This window comes from Parasteatoda tepidariorum, chromosome 9 (genome assembly GCF_982258835.1).
Source record: "Parasteatoda tepidariorum strain Cologne lab strain chromosome 9, Ptep-v5.0, whole genome shotgun sequence".
Lineage (NCBI taxonomy): Eukaryota > Metazoa > Arthropoda > Arachnida > Araneae > Theridiidae > Parasteatoda > Parasteatoda tepidariorum.
The window spans coordinates 92,898,771-92,918,328 of NC_141763.1; the positions used below are offsets into that span (position 1 = coordinate 92,898,771).

The following is a 19,558-nucleotide window of genomic DNA, read 5'->3' on the forward strand; positions in this document are numbered from 1 at the left end:
CGATGTAGACTAAAGCTGTTACAATATCCCTGTGCTACTTGGGATGTAGTAGGCAGCTGCAAACTTTTTAACTGGAACTAGAGTAGGTGACGAGCTCGAGATTGTTATTGTTTACATTCCTATTGAAAACACCATCCATAAGTTTGTAAGGAACAAAAGCTGATGGGTTTTGAGTCCCTCTTCATTAGCTGTTTACAAGAGTGGGGAAAGACAAGGAGGAAGGTGTTTGTTGGGAGCGGAGAGGAATGGGGTTGCTTACGGTGTAAGGACACGAGCGATTAATCCTCACTTCTGCCAGATCACGCTATTGGTCGTAGATGACATCACTGTTTGGGGGAAGGGACATGCTGTGTATTGCATAGTATATTGGCGACAGATCTTTCAAACGAGCTCTGTTTACACGTGGTATTAATGTTTCTTGTTTTTATCTATTAATGTTTTCTTATTATTATTAATTATGCTTTTACGTCATGGGCAACTGGGGCTGATCTAGAAATGCAGGGGGGGGGGGAAGCTAAGCACAGAATTTTGGTCATTACTTTGAACTAAATTTAAGTGTTGTTTGATTATAAAGTTTTTAAAATTATTCATAACACAACTAAATAAAGATGTATCAGTAAATTTGAGCTTATATTTATATCAACTTCGTTACTTTATAACTGTAAAAGATAATTCTCGATTAAAAGCTACAATAAGAAAAAAACGTATTTGTAATATTGCTCCACCATCTTATATTTGCAAAAACATTCATTATATTTATTTATTTTAGCTTTTATGAATTTCAATCGATTAAAGCATAGCCACCGAGAGTCAAGGCCTCTCAGTAGATTTGTGACGTCATCCTCTGAGGGGCTAGTGAAGCATAAGATAACGCGGTATTCAGATTTGTATTAAGAGAAAACTAAAGTAAATACTTCAAAATTTTGAGCCACGTAATATATTTTTGCTTTAGTTAATTTAATAGCACTTAAAAAAATGTAAGTGGTGAATTTTTAGCTTTTTAAGATATGTTTAAAGTTATAATTTTATAAAATGAACATGTAGGACTTCTTGATGCTTTTCAATAGCATCAAGAAGTCCTACATGTTCATCCTACATGAATGAATAGAAATGAAATTTAATAAGAAATTTTATACTTTTAATTTTAAAATCTAGATTCCTCATAACTATTTTTAATATCAAAAGAATAAACCTTATTTAAGTGTATAATTTATTATTTTCTAATGTGTAATTATACATTAGATTTAATCATATTTGAAAATAAGAAATGATGCATTTTAATCATGAAACGGATGCGAGACAAATAAAAATATGTTATATCATGGCAGAAAAGAGACAAATAAAGAAATAATAGTTTTATTGGCACATTTATAAAATTTTTTATTTTACATACACTCTTCCAGACTTATAAAATAAACATAAAAATGGGAATAAAATAAATGAGAATAGTACATATAATCTGGAGCAAACTCAAAATTTATTCATCCATAAGATTGCAAAAATTTAAATTTTATTTTATTTATTTATTTATTTTTTAAAAAAAAAGAATGTTTCATGTTTAGTTTTAGTATAGATCATTATATGGTAGTTCAAAAAATTAAAAGGAAAATAATAACATAATAATTTAATAATATTTTTTTTTGTTGCCAGATTTGTACAAAAATATATTACAAGGAGGAAATATTGATTGGATAATTATAGGGAAAAATAACATATTCTAAGAAAATAGAGAAGATTCTTTAATATGGACGAACTACATTGAATATTAATTAAAAAGTTGTCTCCTTATTATTTTTCAAAATATACACACTCGCAAGTAACGGCAGATTTTTAGGTTGGTTAGCTTCGTGGAAAAAATTTAAATGTCCGGGTTATATATATATATATATATATATATATATATATATATATATATATATATATATATATATATATATATATATATATATATATATATATATATATATATATATATATATATATATATATATATATATATATATATATATATAATTAATATTTACCAAAATTTATACTAACTTTATACGTAAATTTATCAAAACATAATATATTTGAAGAAGAAAATTTTTTTTAGCATTTTTATGCATATCTTTATTGAATATTAGTTTTACTTCAAAGCACCTAGTTTTCTTTTTTTCTGTTTTTCAGCAATTTTTGATTGTTTGCTTATTTCGTGTTTATCATTCTTTTCTCTGCAATAATTGTTTAAAAATATATTTGTTGAAGACCACAAAAGAAGTTTAATTATTTTAGACTCATCGTGCCCATTATCACAACAATCATCCATTAAATTTTGTGACTCCAATAACTTTTCAGATAGTTCAATGGCAAGTAATCTGGGATTTTCACATTTATTAAAGTCTTCTTCATACTCATAACACATTTTTTTTATAACTATGTAGTTATATACTACAACATTAAAACAACCAGGGGAAGGATATAAAAGTTTACCTCTATCTAAATTTAAAAAGTAAGTATTATTACAATCAATTTCAAGAGATTTATCAACTGACAATTCCTCTTGACAAATAGCGCATTTTAATTTTTTTGAAGTAATGTAAACACAATATCCGGCAATGTATAGTAATGCACCAAAAAATTCTTTCACTTCATCAATATCATTATTTTCGACTGACAAATCAGGATAAAAAGAAAATACAGCATGTTCCTCAAAATTATCCGGTTCAGACTCAAAAGAAACATCTGTAATCAAAATTTTACCTTGAGATTTAGACATAATATTTAATTTCATTAATGATTGCATTCTTAGTTTCTTTTCCGATTCATATAGCTGCCTAATCGATATGTGATAATGGCTTCCCGACATTTGACGGTATAAACCAAACCTGCTTTCCAAATGGTCCGTTTGAAACTTCCCAGGTAATAGATAATTAAGTTTAAGCTCGTCTTTACAATATGAGGCTAATTCTAAAATACCATTTGTTGTTATTTTGAGGGCTGAGTGTGTTTCCTTGGTAAACATACTTGTCGTACATTGCATTTGTTCCCACGACTCTAACCAATCTAAAAAATCTTGCAAAAATATATACCTATCATCATCATCAGAAATAGTTAAAGGAAATTTAAATTTATCATTATTTCTTGTACCAGCATTTGGAGTTTTAACATTCATAATCTTCCACCAAGTTAAAATTATTTTTATGAATAAAGAAGTGTCTTCATAGTGTGGAATATCATCTTTTTGGCCCACCTCTAACAATGCATTTTTAACAAAATCGTTAAAAATTTGTAATACCAGCCTCACATTTTGTCTCTCTAAGCTAGAAGGAGAAAGTGCTTTTAATGTGAGTTTAAAGCCATATTTGGCGAGGTTATTTAGTTCAGAATTGTGAAGCTTCTTTAAGGACGTAAAAGATGCTGTGTGAAATGTTTTATTTGTTAATTTTGGAAAACTAGGGAAAAACATGTATTTACCTTCATTTTTTTGATTTATCCAATTATTTCTGATTCCTTTAAGTTCATGAACAGAGTCAATTAAATAAAACAATGGTCTGCTAAAATCACAAGGATGAGGATAAACATATTGTAGCTTTGGACGGTCTAAAAACTGAGACATTGCTTTTCTATTAATAGAATTATTATCAGTTATAACAGTGATTAAAAAAAATCCTATGCTTTCTAATTTTAATATTACCTTTTTAATCATATTATGTAAATCTAAATAATTAATGGATTTTACGGGCCATATATAAGCAACATCCTCGTAGGAAGATGTTACACTCTCTATCATGAAGACATGCGCTGATGTTGCTAATGTATCATTATTTTGTGACAAACCAACAATATTTCCTCCTTTGTAATCCAAGAAAGGTTTAATGTGTATTTCATCCAGTAAAAGGGCGATAGTTTTATCTGAAAGTAATAAATGAGGAATTTTTTGTTCCAAATAATGTAAAAAATATTTTTCTGTCTGTTCTAAATTAGGAGAGACATTACTGGCATTACATATGTTTCTAATTGTAGATGGATGGGGTAGGATTAGATTTTTACTATTACGAATAAAAAGATAAGCATGAGGCGACAAAGTATAAAGTAAAGTACAAAATATTAACATTTCAGGTGAATATGACATCTTTTTCATTGATTTGAGTGAGGTTTGCTCTCTTAAGAATTTAAAAAGCTGATCATTCTTATTAAGTTTGATTAAATTTCCAAAAGCATTTCCGATTATTTTAATATTATCATATTCTAAATTTAAATTTAAATTTTTACATTTTTGAAGAATGTCGGATAAAATATTTAGGTCATTACATATCAGGGGGACATTGAAATTTCCAATTTTATTTTGCTTGACATTAACACAAAATACGTTGACTTGTAAATCTGCACTCAAATGTATGGAATATTTTATTTGAGGCACAACATCCATATTTATGTGTATGAAGAGAATGGAGTCCTTTTTAAAAATTACATCCCAAAACTCCCCTAATTCTAAGAAATCTAATTTTGATTTTAATTCGTTAAGCGAGGAAAATTTTATTCTTTCAACGTACTCTGATTTAGTCGAAATACTGTCTTTTATTGCCTTGATAAACGTTTCCTGTTCTTTTCGTATTTTTTTATCTTCTAAACTTAGTCGATTTCTTTTTCCACCACCATCTAAGTATCTGGGATAATCTGGAAATACTGATGGAATGGCATCCAATTTAAGCCTTTTAATTTGCAATGGGACCACAATTTTCCGGCCCAATTTTTCATCGAATCCATGGGCTTCTCTTATAAAATCTTCATCACGAAAATGCCTTTCACAAACCTTGTCAAAAAAGGACAAAATTTCGTCAATGTATTTCACAAAATGAGGGAGAAAATGATAGAGAACGAAACAGTTTCAGGTACGAGTTTTAAAACGAAATTCAACATATTAAATAAAATATATTAGTTAACAGAACTGTCCTGAATTGGTACGAAATGTTAATTTGCAGCAATATTTAATAAATATATATATTAAAAACTTTTGTTGATAATAAAAAAAAAATGTATTCATTAGAGATGTTAGTCAATTATTAAGGAGGAATAAGAAAACGTTATCGAAATCTGCCTAATTACTTTTATATAAAAAAGCCAGTGTATAGATTTCGATAGTTTTCATTTTTATTTGCCAGCAATATTTGTGGAATACACTGTATATAAAAATGTGAGAAAAAAATTTTTTACAAATAAAATTTCAATTTCAAAACTTCAGAACACAACCAGTACGTAATGCAAACGAAACTACTTTTTCATTTACATTACACACATAGTCAAATGAAAAATCAATTAATTTTCAAAAATTAACAATATTGCTCAAATGTTTTAAAAAATTAAAAAATTTTATACAATTTTCCCAATTTTTAAAATTGCAAGTTTCAGCAACATTTAAAAAAATTATTATCAGCACAATATTTACTACCGTAAATGTGTGCAATAAATCTGATCGAATCTATTAGAACGATTTCTACGGTTATGTGCAAAACCGAAAAAAAATATACATATATATATATCGAATGCACGCATGTAACATGCTTTGAAAGGTTTAATAATTTACAAAACGCCCTATTTTATAAAGTAAATTAGGCTGATTCTAAAAAAAAACTATTACCTTAACAGAACTAGGATTCAAATAACATGCAAACATAAAAAAACATGTACGTGAAAAAGTTTTCGTTTTTGCTTTAAAAATTACAGTCTTTTTGTCAAAAAATGCACATTAATTTATAAAAATTGTAGTCAAAGATAAATATTTTTCAGAGTGTTATTTGAAAATTTTATTCAAGCAATAAATTATTTTTCAACACTTTTGGCAATCTTTGGGTAATGTGACGCATTAAAATTATATTACAATATTTAATAACAAATTATAAAATAGTAAAAAAAAAAAATATGTAAGGCAACAGCATAAGATAACACGAAAACAATTCATCTGTATTCGAAAGATTCATAACATATTTAGCATGAACATACAAAACTTAAAATGGCTAACAATGAATTAAATTCCTTTTTTATTAAAATCTAATGTATCGGAGTTTTTTTGCCTTCAAGTATGAATATTTATGAAATTTTACTCATATGATCGTAAGCTATCGTTAAGAATAAATAAGCTTCAAATACCAATCCACATTGTTATGAATTTTTCTTTATTTTAAAAGTATAACTAAAGCTTTTTTTTTAAATAATACAAATGTTAACTCTTAATGACATCTTATATTTGTCTATATATACATTTAAATACGACAAATGATGTTTAAATTTGTTTTATTTCACGTCTACGAGTTTTGCAAAAGTACGAATATATTGCTAGTTTCATATTCTAAATTTTGCTAACAATAAACAATACCTTAAGCAATATAATTCTTAAATACAACTTATTTCACTATTTAGTTAAAAAGCTTATTATTAAGTCTGCAAAAAGGAATATTAAAACATGAATGCTAAATAACACTTACTCGACTATTAACGGTTATTTGATAACTGTCTCGTTTGATGGAATTAATCCATTTTTTTTTAATTTCCTCACATTTTGGAAACCTAAATACGGATACTTTAGGCCCATTTTTGTAGTTCCCTTTACATCTTGGAACTACACACGTAAGGGGCATTGTTAAAAGCTGTAAAATAATGCAACATATATTTTTTTGAAATCGTTTAAAACGACACGCCCGGCGAGCAAACGATACTGCTATTTAATGAAGAACAAATATTTGAAATTGGCGGCTAATCGCATATCCCCACAGTATGTGGCGTCACTAAAAGACCTTGATGATCTCAGCGGCCTTATTTCTCGGTGGCTATGATTAAAGTCCCGCAGTGGACTGATCGTTAAGACACGGTTCCCATCAGATCACCGAAGTCAAGCATCACTGGTTACGGTCAGTGTGCGGGTGGGTGACCACTTGGATCAGTCTGCGTAGGGACCGATTGTGTGCGGTATTGGTCCTCGTTAAACTGTGCTACCGTAAAGTGCTTGACTTCGCGTGCAGGTCGTCGGGCTACCGAAGCGCGGGTGCCATCCCCTCAGCAGAGGATCAAAATTGTGATGGCATGTCTTCGGATCATCCTCCGGGATGTTTCTCAGACCGTCGCCAATAGCCCAATGTGCAGCTCTAGTGCGACGTAAATTAACAACAACAATCAATCAATTAAAACAAAAATATTGTCTGAAATACTGAAGAGGACATTTACCTATCTCCCCCACCCTAACGACGACATAATATTATGTAAACATTTACAAGGAAGAAATAAATCTCGAAGCACATGTTAATACAAAATTTGTCGCCAAAATCAAACAAACACCAGCCAATAGCCACCATCTCCCTTCCCCCAAATAGTGATGTAATTTTACATGGGAACAGGTTTACATGGGGGCCTATGAGAGCTGCAATCGCAAACAAACTTCATCCCTCACTCTACGTCATGGATAGGCGAGCTAAAAGCAAAATACTGCAAGGAGCTCTAAAAAATGCAAAAGGATCACCATCAACAGTTTAGAACTTACATTCTGCATGTGCATGCCGAGTAAAGAGAAAATTTTCATTAATTACTAATTAATGACTCTATCTTCTTTGTGCTGAAAGAAAACCTTATTAATGTGTAAAGAAAAAAAGCAATCAAATTAAGGAAACGTTATCGTCTACATAATAAAAGTAGAGGTGAGTATTATTGCCTGATGTATAATTAGGGTGACCAGATTTTTTCGGGCAATTCCGGGGACACTCATCTCTACCCTCCCCCCCCCCCCCCATTTTATCGACAGAAAAAAGTGGAAAAAAATTTTGATCATTTATCTTAAAAAAATATTATTTTTTTTCGTTTACATTTTTTTTATAATTTAGTACATAAATTATATCTTTAAAATCGTGATCATAACATTTTTACACAATTTTAAAATCTGTTAACAAAACAATTGTATTGCTTTTAAAATTATACTGTTTCTAAACACCGTATTTTTCTGAAGAATGAATCTTCTTTAAAATTTCAGGATTTTTTTCGAGTAATTGAGAAAATATGTCACATGAAAAATCAAAATTAATCAGTACAGATAAAACCGCTTTCACTGTATTCACATGCATTCGCGATTTTTCTTCAGTCCAATAGTTATTTATGCGCGAAAATACCCGTTCTACAGGCGCATTGCTGCTTGGCCAACACATTGCAAGCTCAACAATTCTTTTGATATTTGTAAATGGTATATTGTTTTTTTGAAAATAATTGTTTATTTCGCGCCATTTGTCTGTTATGTGTACGGATTGGTACCATTTATCGTCTTTTGCATCCAAATAACCTTCAAGATAAGTAAACTCGTCAAATAAATCGTCGGAATTAACATTCAAAATTGCACATTTTGAAGAGAGAGACAGAACTGCCTCGTCGAATTCAGACCGTGAAGGCATACAATCTAAAAGAAGGCACTTCAAATCAGACATATCATCCTTGTTATCGTTCCAAGCTTCTAAATCTGAAATCGCAGCTTCATAGAAATCTTTCGACGTTTCTAAATAAGAATCTTCAGTAATGATATTCTCAGCAATCAATTTAGTCAATTCAGGTTTTACAACAAGTGGAACAAATTTGGCATTCTTTCGTGCTTTCAATTTAAATATCAAATCCTTGACAACAACTCCAGATTCAATAACACATTTGTCATCGCTTTCAATTTTCAAGATGCTTTGATTAAAAATTGCAGCATGCGAATGCGCAAAAAACAACCATAACTCGGTTGTTTCACTCTCAAAATAATTCTTCAAGTTTTTTGGGCACTTTTTTTCAGTCAACATAAATTCTTTAAGAGATGAATAAATTTTAAGAATTCTTTCTACAGCAGGAAGTAATGTCAACCACCTAACATGAATGTGTCCTAAAATTTGATGATATTCTTGGTCAGCATACTCACAAAATTCTTTCAGTCTTTCAATTCGGACTGTGTAAATTTTAAAATAACTAAAAAGTTTAGATACCATAACTTCAATATCTACAGGCAAACAATCAAAAGCAGTTTTAGCGCCATTATGTATAATATGCGCATTACACCCAAAACCAAAAATATCTCTTCCTAACTCAGTTTGAAGTTTAGTATGAACATTTTCTGTTCCTCTTCTTAACAATCCTCCAAAATTAGTGTCAGTATTATCCGCAGACAAACCAGCCATTTTATCCTTCAATTGGAACTCGAATAGTGCGTTTAATATTTCTGAAGATAAAATCTTTGCAGTTTCTCCTTTAATTTCGCTTAATGATACAAGTTTATTATTAATTGGATCTTTAGCACAGTCCCACTGAAAATACCGCACTAAAATAGGAAGTAATTTTACATGATTGTGATTGGAAGTATCGTAAGATATTGTTACAAATTGAACAGACTGTAAATCTTTCTTCAATTCAAGAAATGCCCACGGAGAAAAAACATTGACAGCGATAGCTTCGCATTTTGTTCGGGCACAAGAAAATTTCTTGTCTACAAATTTCTTCTGTAAATTTGAAGTACAGTCCATGCTGCGAAACGATTGGTTGTGACGAATGGTGTGAAATGCAAGCGTTCCTTCATATGTTGCTAAGTCGAACTCTTCTTTGGATGGTTCCAGCTTACGAAAAAACTGTTTGACAGATTTCGTTTTTGTTTTTGCTGCCAAAGCTTCTTTGTGTTTAATTGAAAGAATGTGATCTGCTATAGCTGTTCGTCCTCCACTTCCAACTGAAAACGTTGCTCCACACATTGTACATTTTACTTTGGAAGAATTATCAGGATTCGGTTCAATAAATGGAAACTCGTTTTTCCAACCATCCAAATAATGGCATTTTCTTTTTTTTGTTTCTGTTGCCATATTAACATCTATTTTAAAGAAATAAAAATATTTTTATAAATATCTATTACGATAACAAATTATGAGGTTTTCAAAATGTAGAATAAAATTAGAATTCATAAAAATTAATTAGTCGTAAGTGATAATAATAACAATTGCATAAAAAATGGTTTTATACTTTATTGGTTAGATATTTATAAAATGTTTACCTGATTATGAAATGTTTTAGTTATTTTTCTAAAATAAAACAGAAATGTAGTAATTGTTGTTTTAAGTGGAAATTAGCTAATATTGGCAGTTTATGTAACCCAAGATATTAATTGTTTTAAAAGCAGCAACTAATATTCATGTTACGTCTTGTTTTAAACTTCTTTTCTTATATAAACATGTCTGGCGTACAGCCTAGTAAAAATGTAAACATAACTAGATATTAAAGCTATGTGCTCCAAAATTTCTGTAGTATAAGTTATAGTGTGTTCTTAAAAACTAGTGGAATGAACCTTAAATAAATCATAAACCTATATAATGGAAAAATCATAAAAATTAGGTAGAATATCATTAAATTTATAGAAACTAATACGATGTGGGAAAATGAAAATAATGACAACTTAGCGCAACAAATAAGTTTTCAAAATCTTACCGGATATTTACTTTTATTTCTTTGATTGATTTAACAGAGCATGATACCAACATAATGACTTAAATCTAAACTGAAACTAAAGAAGGGAAGAAAAAAAATACCAAAACAAATTCTTTCTTGATTAACAGTACCAGTTGCGCCATCTGTTATTGAAATTATAAAAAAGGTCAAGACAGCTAGTTTCTATTTAATTTTCAATGCTTACATTAATTTGTATGAAAATTTTTGAGAAAATAAAAATTACATATAACATATTTTTATCAAATATTTTACACAAAATTTTTCAATTTTATAACCGGGGACGCAAACAGACCGGGGACACGAGGTCCTCGCCGGGGACAATCCCCGGAAATCGGGGACGTCTGGTCACCCTATGTATAATTCAACATGTTAAAATAAAAAAGTTTAAGAGGTTTTTTTTTTTAAAGCATTCAAGTTATGACAAGTCATTCTTGCAGTGTGTGTCAACTATTTTAAATGCTCTTATCCTGAAAGTTTGTTGTCTGATTCTCTCTTTTTCAAGTTTACTTGTGATGATTTAGTAATGTGTTTTACAGGTGATATATGTACATTATGTGTCACGTAAGAAGAAAATTTAGTTTTCATATTCCTTAGAAATGCGATCGTAGGAGATATTTCTCAACTACAATCGCCAAGGTGCCAAATAGATTTTAAACTTGCAAATTTTTTGAAGAAAAAAAAGCATGTAGATGTTTGCTTGAGCTAAGATGGAATTCGAAGTACACTCCACTTCCTCATCGGTTGTGATAATGTCCGTAGAGATAAAAGAAATATCAAGTCCTTTTTGGAGATGGGCATGATTTGAAGTAGATCTTTTTTTTCCCCTCTTGGGGTAGGTGTTGATATTTTGCTAAGATACGTAGTCACTTTTTACGTTGCAAAGACATTTAAAACCGGATCGAATTTCATGAGTTGTAATATTGTGTAAGAATATGAGGATGTTCCAAATCACAAGTAAAAATGCATCATTTTGAGGTTCTAGCCAATTCATTGCAAAATCTAATGAATTCTATGCTTCTATATGAGAAGGTCGACTATCTTGAACTCTATCACCTACTTCTTCCTCTTCGTCTGTTGAGTTCCGATTTTCATTCAAAATTTCAGCAACTATTTCCTCATTTTCATCCGCAAGATCTACTGGTTCAGTTTCGTTTGTTTTTCTGTTAAGAATTTTATTCCAAGCACTGAAATCACTAACCATAAGTGACAACTACCCATTCCCCAATTGTAGAACTTCAGCTCTTATCTATTCATGTACTCCTTCCGCATTCCAATCGTTTTAGACTGTCAAAATGAAACTCCCATTCTTGGAAAATAGTTTTCAGTTGAAGAGGGCTAAAGGGGTATGTAGGTTTAACTGTATCACAATGCATGTATGTATGGCTACTATAAGAAAACTGCTAAAAAATGTTGTGGTCTTCAGATGTAGCGAATACTATTTATTCTTCTAAATTTAGAAAAATTGTCGATAGGTTAAATAGTATTCTAAACTTTTTTTAAAAAAAAAAAACGAATTCAGACATAGTTCGGATAATAAGGTTTCAGATGATCGGCGCTCTATTGTATTCAAAAATTCAAAATGAAGCAACAAACTATGAAATTATGTCTTGTTTCTTTACTTTTTAACGAAAGGAAGGAGAAGAAGAAAAAATTTGAGCTTCGTTTATGAGTCTTGTTAGATTGATATAGAATCGTAAAGCTTTGGTCAACGAGAGTAAAACCACCTTTTTGAAAGAGTAGCGTGCAATACCAAACAATTAAAAAGTATCCCTTGAAAAATTCCTATCGGTGTCTATTCTGATCTTCCTAAACAAAAATAGCGGCATGCAGGGATGAGATTTTTTCGCTTTATTCGCGTTTGTCTCTCGAGTTTCAGCCTTATAATCCAAAAACTCCGATTCTCTAAAATTTTCGAGTTTTCTTATCAATATTCCGCTTTCTCTGAAAATTCAGTCGTTAAAATAAAATAATTATTTGTTTCTGATTTTCAAAGATAAACAGAAAATTCAAACTACGTAGCTGCCAACCCTTCCGCATTTTTACTTATTTTAGCGGTTTTCTCCGCTTTTACGCGCGGACAACAAGATTTTCTGCATTTTTACCCGTTTGCTTGATAGCTCGTATTTTCGTAATCCAGACATCGCTGCATTTTAATATCAAACATCGATTTTCATATTAACCTGATTTAAAAGTTGCGCGTTACGATTCTTATTCACGCGATTTCAATGTCGTACATTGTAATTCTCATTTACGAGATTTAAAAATCCATTATCGCGATTTGTATTTACGCTTTTTGAAAATCTATGTAGCTATTTGTATTGACTCGAGTTTAAATTCCAATGTCGTGATTCGTTTTTGCGGTTATAACATCAAATATCGATTTTCGTATTTATACATGATTTAAAAATTAGGCTTTGGATTCGTATTCACGCAATTTAGAAATTATGCATCGTGATTCGTATTTACGCGATCTGAAAATTACGCATCATGATTTGTATTTTTACATTTTTGAAATCCAATTTTGAGTTTCAAATTCGCGTGATTTCAAAGTTCAATATTGTGATTCATATTCTTGCGATTTTAAAATCCAAGATCGCTATTTGTATTCTCTTGATTTTAAAATCCAAGATCGCGATTCTTGTAAGAAGTAAATTTTTTTTCTTGAATTAGTTTTTGTAAGGCAGTTTTTCTATCAAGGATTATTGGTATATATAGGCATTACAACATCAGCAAAACTGGATGAGAATATGTTACTGATATTTTTGCTATAAATCACGTAAGATTTACTCGAGTCAAAATTCAGCTTTTTTGCCTTTTGGCCAATCTCATCCCTGGGCATGGAAAGTTAGAATTTATAATGTTGAAAAATATGTAGAGAGAGTCACTGGATTTTTTTTAAAAAACATTTTGTTAGATTCTTGAAAATTTGTTATTATATTCAACCAAATTTGTTTTTATTCAACTTCTCAATATCTTCCTTCATAAAAGGTAAATTAAAAAGTAATATTTGCTACTGTATTAGTAAAAATCAAAAAAATAAGCGTTTAATAAGAGATGAAACTGATTTTTCTAATGCATTATCTCTTTCGTAACTATACCTTTAAGACACCCTAGCAAAGGGATGCACAACCTATAGCTCACGGGTTAAAGTTTATGACTTGGTTTCTGTGCAGTTTTAATTATTGATTATTATTTAATAAAATTTATTATTATTCATTTAATTATCTTTTAATGAAAAAGATAAAAATTAAGCTAGAAAGACTTTTTTGTTATATCTTAATAAAAAATACAGTTGTAGTAGAAATTTTTTTTTTTTAAGGTTTATCCTGCTTTTTTTATTCTCCTTTTCTTTAAGTGCAAGCCTAAACCATTAGGTTGTAGGGAAATGTAATTGTTACAAATTTTAAATTCTATTATGATTACGAATAATGCTTATTATTTTTCATTCGGATCTAAATATGCATATTTACGATTACAGGTTTTGTGTTACTTATAGTTGCCCCAGAAATAACGTTTTTTAGTTTTTAAGACCATCTGTCAAAAAAGCAAAGTGTATCTATGCTCGAGCTAATGGAATTAGTATGTTGAAGAAAAGTAGTAAATGAGATTTAAATAAATTAAATTAATATGATTTATTCATTATTACCTTTTTATTTCAAAAACTAATCTTAACAGTTTGTTTCTTTATGGTGTCTAAGTGTAGTAATATTAACTCATCACATCCTTAATGTATATCGCTAATCATAAATGTAGCTGCTCTGTTAACTGGCCTTATTGCTTAAATAAAACTGTACCGCCAACTTGCTGAACATGTTTAAAAAAAATAATTCTGTTTATCACATGTTATTTAATCTAGTTTTACTGGTATATATATACACCACTGAAATTTGATCTGGACTAGGATACTACTATCATCAGTGATATAGTAGCGATCAGAGTAAAGGAGTGGTATGCTATTTTTGCTTTTATCTGTGTTTTTGTCACAAAGTAGCATATTGCACCTAATTAAAACCTTGTCCATTTTTCTATTATAATTTTTCATTTAAATTCACTTAACATTTTTCGAGCAAATCTTATAAAAACATTTAAAAAGACCAGAGAAAATGTGAATTCGCTAATAACATATCTTTTTAGATACTGATCTTTCTAATTAGTGTTTTTTTTTTTTAATATCTACCCCTGATTATTTAATACTTCTTTGTTCATAGACATAATATTATTATATTTGTTGGCATAATTTAAATATTTTACTTTAATAGTTATAATAGAATATATGCAATGAAGTTAATAAAATTTTTTTCTGTTTCTTCCCCAAAGGTTATTATTTAGATTGGGAGGCATTGCTCTGAGTTTAATGGCATTTGAAGATAACCAAATATATTAGCCAAGAAGAGGTGATCTTAAAATTTGTTTCCACTGCCGACGTGATTGAAGACATATTTATTATCTTATCGGCCTATAATAATTCTCCCTGGTATTTTAAATGCCATAATTCCCTGATATTCTTTGTTAATACCATTGTATAACTTTTTTGTATTTGTAATAACTTTACTTCTGTTCTTTGTGTCCACAGCCTTTTAATAGATTGACTAGTAATATTGAAACCTAACAGTAGCTCCGTAACTCATTCTGCAGAGATAACATTCTTGTGAAATTATAATTGCAGTTTTAAAAAAAAAAATTTTTTTTAATTAAACACAAGTCAGTTTAAATTTTAAAATTGCAGTGTAAATCTCTTTAAAAAGATAATTTATCTATACACAGTATAATACAATGTGGGATTATATAGAATATAAGTTTTTAAGTAGACAATGACTTGCATTGGTCAAAGGCAGTGTTTCTCAAATTTATGACTTTTGTGTACTCTTTCTAAATCTTTTGTAACATTGTGTACCACTAATAAAAAAAATGAATGTATTTTTTACTCTAAAAAAATTACACAAAAGTTAAAAATCGCAACTGGCTGTTGACGCTACTCATTATGAACTGTAAACTCTGCAAAAAATAGCCAATAGAAAAATACGTAATCGTAAATTTTCATGGCTATCTTTTTTCTTTTTAATAAAAAAAAATCTGAAATTTTCATTTTTTTTTCAAGTTATTTTGCATAAGAACGCCTACCCCTGCTAAATTGTTCCCGTACCCCTGGCGATATGCGTACCACACTTTGGGAAAAACTGGTCTAAGGTTTATGCTGTTAAGAAAGCTTACTTATCAAGAAATAAGAGTTCTACATAAAAAGGTCAATTTATTTGATACATTCATGCTCATACTGATGAGAAACCTTATTTTTTGTAGTACTTGTATTAACAGTTTATCAAACAGTAATTATCTGAATGAACACAGTCTTATTCATACAGGGAAAAACTCTTATTTTTGTAGTGCATATGTTATAAAAGTTTTTGGCATATAGTCATCTGTGCAAACTCAGTTAGTGTTAATACTGCTGAGAAGCCTTTTTTAAACAATTTTTCTCGTAAAAGTTTTTTACTAAAGGAAAATTTAACAGTACACTATCTTATTCATACTCTTGAAAAATCTTATTTGTATAGTTTAAGCAATAAAAATTTTTATCAAATGAGTAATTTGACAGAGCACAGTCGTATGCATACTGGTGAAAAACTTTACTCATGCAGTGTTTGTAATATAGCTTTTGTACAAAAGGTTGAACTTACTCGACATTTTCTAGTTCATACTGGGGAGAAACCTTATTTCTGCAGTATATGCAACAAGAGTTTTACAAGCACTAGCTGTCTGTCTATGTACAGTCGTGTTCATAAGGGGGAGAAACATTTTTCTTGTAGTACCTACACATAATAAAAGATTTTCACGGAAGAGTCAGCTGACAGAGCACGGTTTTGTTCATTCTGGTGTGAAACCTTTTTCTTGTGGCATATGTCATAAGAGTTTTTCTCAGAGAAATACTCTAAACATGCATACTTGTGTTCATACTGGTGAGAAACCTTATTCTTGTAGTATATGTAATAAACGTTTTTCACTGAAGAGTCATCTGACAAAACACCATCGTATTCATACTGGTGAGAAACCTTTTTCTTGTAGCATATGTCATAAGAGTTTTTCTCAGAGAAATACTCTAAATGTGCACACTTGTGTTCATACTGGTGAGAAACCTTATTCTTGTAGTATATGTAATAAAAGTTTTTCACAGAAGGGTTATCTGACAATACACCATCGCATTCATACTGGTGAGAAACCTTATTCTTGTAGTATATGTAATAAACGTTTTTCACTGAAGAGTTATCTGACATATCACCATCGTATTCATACTGGTGAGAAACCTTATTCTTGTAGTATATGTAATAAAAGTTTTTCTCGGAAGGATCGTCTGACACATCACCATCGTATTCATACTGGTGAACAACTTTATTCTTGTTTTATATGCAATAAAAGCTTTTCACTGAAGAGTCATCTGACAACACACCATCGTATTCATACTGGTGAGAAACCTTATTCTTGTAGTATATGTAAAAAAAGTTTTTCCCTTAAGAGTCATCTGACAACACACCATCGTATTCATACTGGTGAGAAACCTTATTCTTGTAGTATATGTAATAAAAGTTTTTCACATAAGAGTTATCTGACAATACACTTTCGTATTCATACTGGTGAGAAACCTTATTCTTGTAGTATATGTAATAAAAGTTTTTCACAGAAGATTCAGCTGACAGAGCACAGTCTTGTTCATACTAGTGAGAAATTTTATTCATGTAGTATATGTAATAAAAGTTTTTCACAGAAGAGTCATCTGACAAGACACCACCTCATTCATACTGGTGAGAAACCTTATTCTTGTAGTATATGCAATAAAAGATTTTCAGAGAAGACTAACCTGACAAAACACCATCGCATTCATACTGGTGAGAAACCTTATTCTTGTAGTATATGTAATAAAGGTTTTTCACGGAAGAATCATCTGACAGATCATCATCGCCTTCATACTGGTGAAAAACCTTATTCTTGTAGTATATGTTATAAAAGTTTTTCACGGAAGGGTAATCTGACAAAACACCATCGTATTCATACTGGCGAGAAACCTTATTCTTGTAATATATGTAGTAAGAGTTTTACAAGGAAGGATATACTGACCGAGCACACTCTTGTTCATGCTAGAGAAAAGCCTTGAAGTAATGAAATTTTTTTAAAAAGTACTTGTCTGACTGTGCACAGGCGTACGCATACTGATGAGTAATTTATTCTTGTAGCATTTAAAATATCAGTTTTTCAACGAAGAGCCAGCTGACAGAGCAAAGTGTCAGCTGTGTCATCTGAGGAGAAATTTTATTCTTGTTATAAATGTAATAATAGTTTTTTCAGATAATTAGTGTGATTGTGCTCAAGCGTGTTCATATTGGTGAGAAACTGTATTCTTGGATGTATAAAGTGCTGTTCAAAAAAAAAAAAAATTAACTAAAAAGAGTCACTTTTATATTGGTGGGAAACTTTAATCTTGTAACTTAGGTAATAAAGTTTTTCCCTGAGATTTTCCCTAATAACTCTCCGAATTTTTGTTTATGCTTTTGTGTAACTTTATTTTTGCAATTAGTTATAATAAAAGTTTTTTACTATATAATGGTCCAGCTGTTCAAAGTTATTTCAATTTAAAAACCTCATTCTAGTGCTGCATGTGCGTAAAATTTTGTGAAGTAATTTTAATGTCTACTGACTAAATTAAAAATTTTAACTTCTGATGAACCTTATTTTTGCAGTTGGCTGAATGTGACTGAGATAATGCAAGACATTACACGTTTTTTTAATGGAAAGCAAAAATGAGGGTAAATCGATGACTAATACTAGATTGACGGTCAGTTGTCATTTTGATTGCAAACATTAATAATTTGTTGAAACAAAACTGACCATCAAACTATGAGTAATAGTAGTTTGAAGGTAAGTAGGTCGTCCATTTTAATTGAAAAAATTTCTGATGGAAAAACTCTGACATTCAGTAACCTATTTGGATTTTGATCGCAAATATTCTTTGCGAAAATTATTATTTAATTTAAAACAATGATGCCAATGAATATTTATGATCGAAATGGGTGACATATAGAACTACTTATGGCAACCTTTGTAGAGCATAGATAGTCTTTAGGTCGTAGCAGAAATAAGCAAATTGTAGGTGTAATTTTTAAACTATCATAATATTTATTTGTTTCGTTTCGATCGCTAATATTCTTCGCAAAAATGATCTAGGTAATTTAAAACAATTGTTACAATGAATATTTACGATCGAAATGGGGGTGGCACATTGAACTCTTTACTTGTGACATGTATTTATTCATTAGGTCATAGAAGAAGTAAGCAAATTGCAGGTGTAATTTTTTAACAGAGTCAGAATTTATTAACTAAGAAAGTACATATGAAATTTTTAACTGCATCTTAAGCATCAAGGAAATTTTAAAATATATTTTTGTCAATCGAAATGCGAAAAAATTATTATAGAAGTGGGAGACCTAATCCATACCTAAATATCCAAACGTTCATAAATTATATATTTGAGTAAATACTTAAGATAAATTAAGTTTCAACTCCTGAATATTACGAAAAGTTTTTAATAACAAAAATCTTTCGTCTATGCTAAAAAAATAACACTGTTGGCGAGATGAAATTCTTTTTAATTACCAATTAAACGTGTGAAAAGATGTAAAGACAGATTTTCAACTTTTAAACATACCCATTTGTTTGGGTACACTGTCTTTCAGTTCTTAAGTGCCAATACACTAAATAATTATTTTTTATAAATGTATATTTTGTCTCAAAATGTATAATTCATTCAAAAAATTCATTGGCTCAGAATATAAATGTTATGATTGCTCACACAGCAAATAGGTGCACAGTTTGATTTTAACAAAGTTGATAATTTGTTTTATTATCCATCAAAAAATGGTATTGAGCCAATTAGTATATACTATGTATATAGTATATATACTGGTTTGAAATGGTAGAATATGCTGTACAGAACATTTTAATTACAATTTCACTATGATTCCAATTTTGGTCAAATCTGAAAAAGCCAATATGTTAGGGACAAAAATTAAATCTACTCATGCTTGTGCAGTGAATT

At 29.8% G+C, this 19,558-nt stretch overlaps 1 protein-coding gene across 1 annotated transcript; it reads left to right on the forward strand.

Moving 5' to 3' along the window:
* The first annotated feature begins 7,457 nt into the window (after nt 1–7,457).
* Nucleotides 7,458–18,067, forward strand: LOC107450044 (uncharacterized). The gene is made up of 2 exons (XM_087152369.1): nt 7,458–7,667; nt 14,794–18,067. Exon 2 carries the CDS (start codon nt 16,409–16,411, stop codon nt 17,618–17,620), a length of 1,212 nt encoding a protein of 403 aa, XP_087008495.1. The 5' UTR covers nt 7,458–7,667; nt 14,794–16,408; the 3' UTR covers nt 17,621–18,067.
* Nucleotides 18,068–19,558: the final 1,491 nt, after the last annotated feature.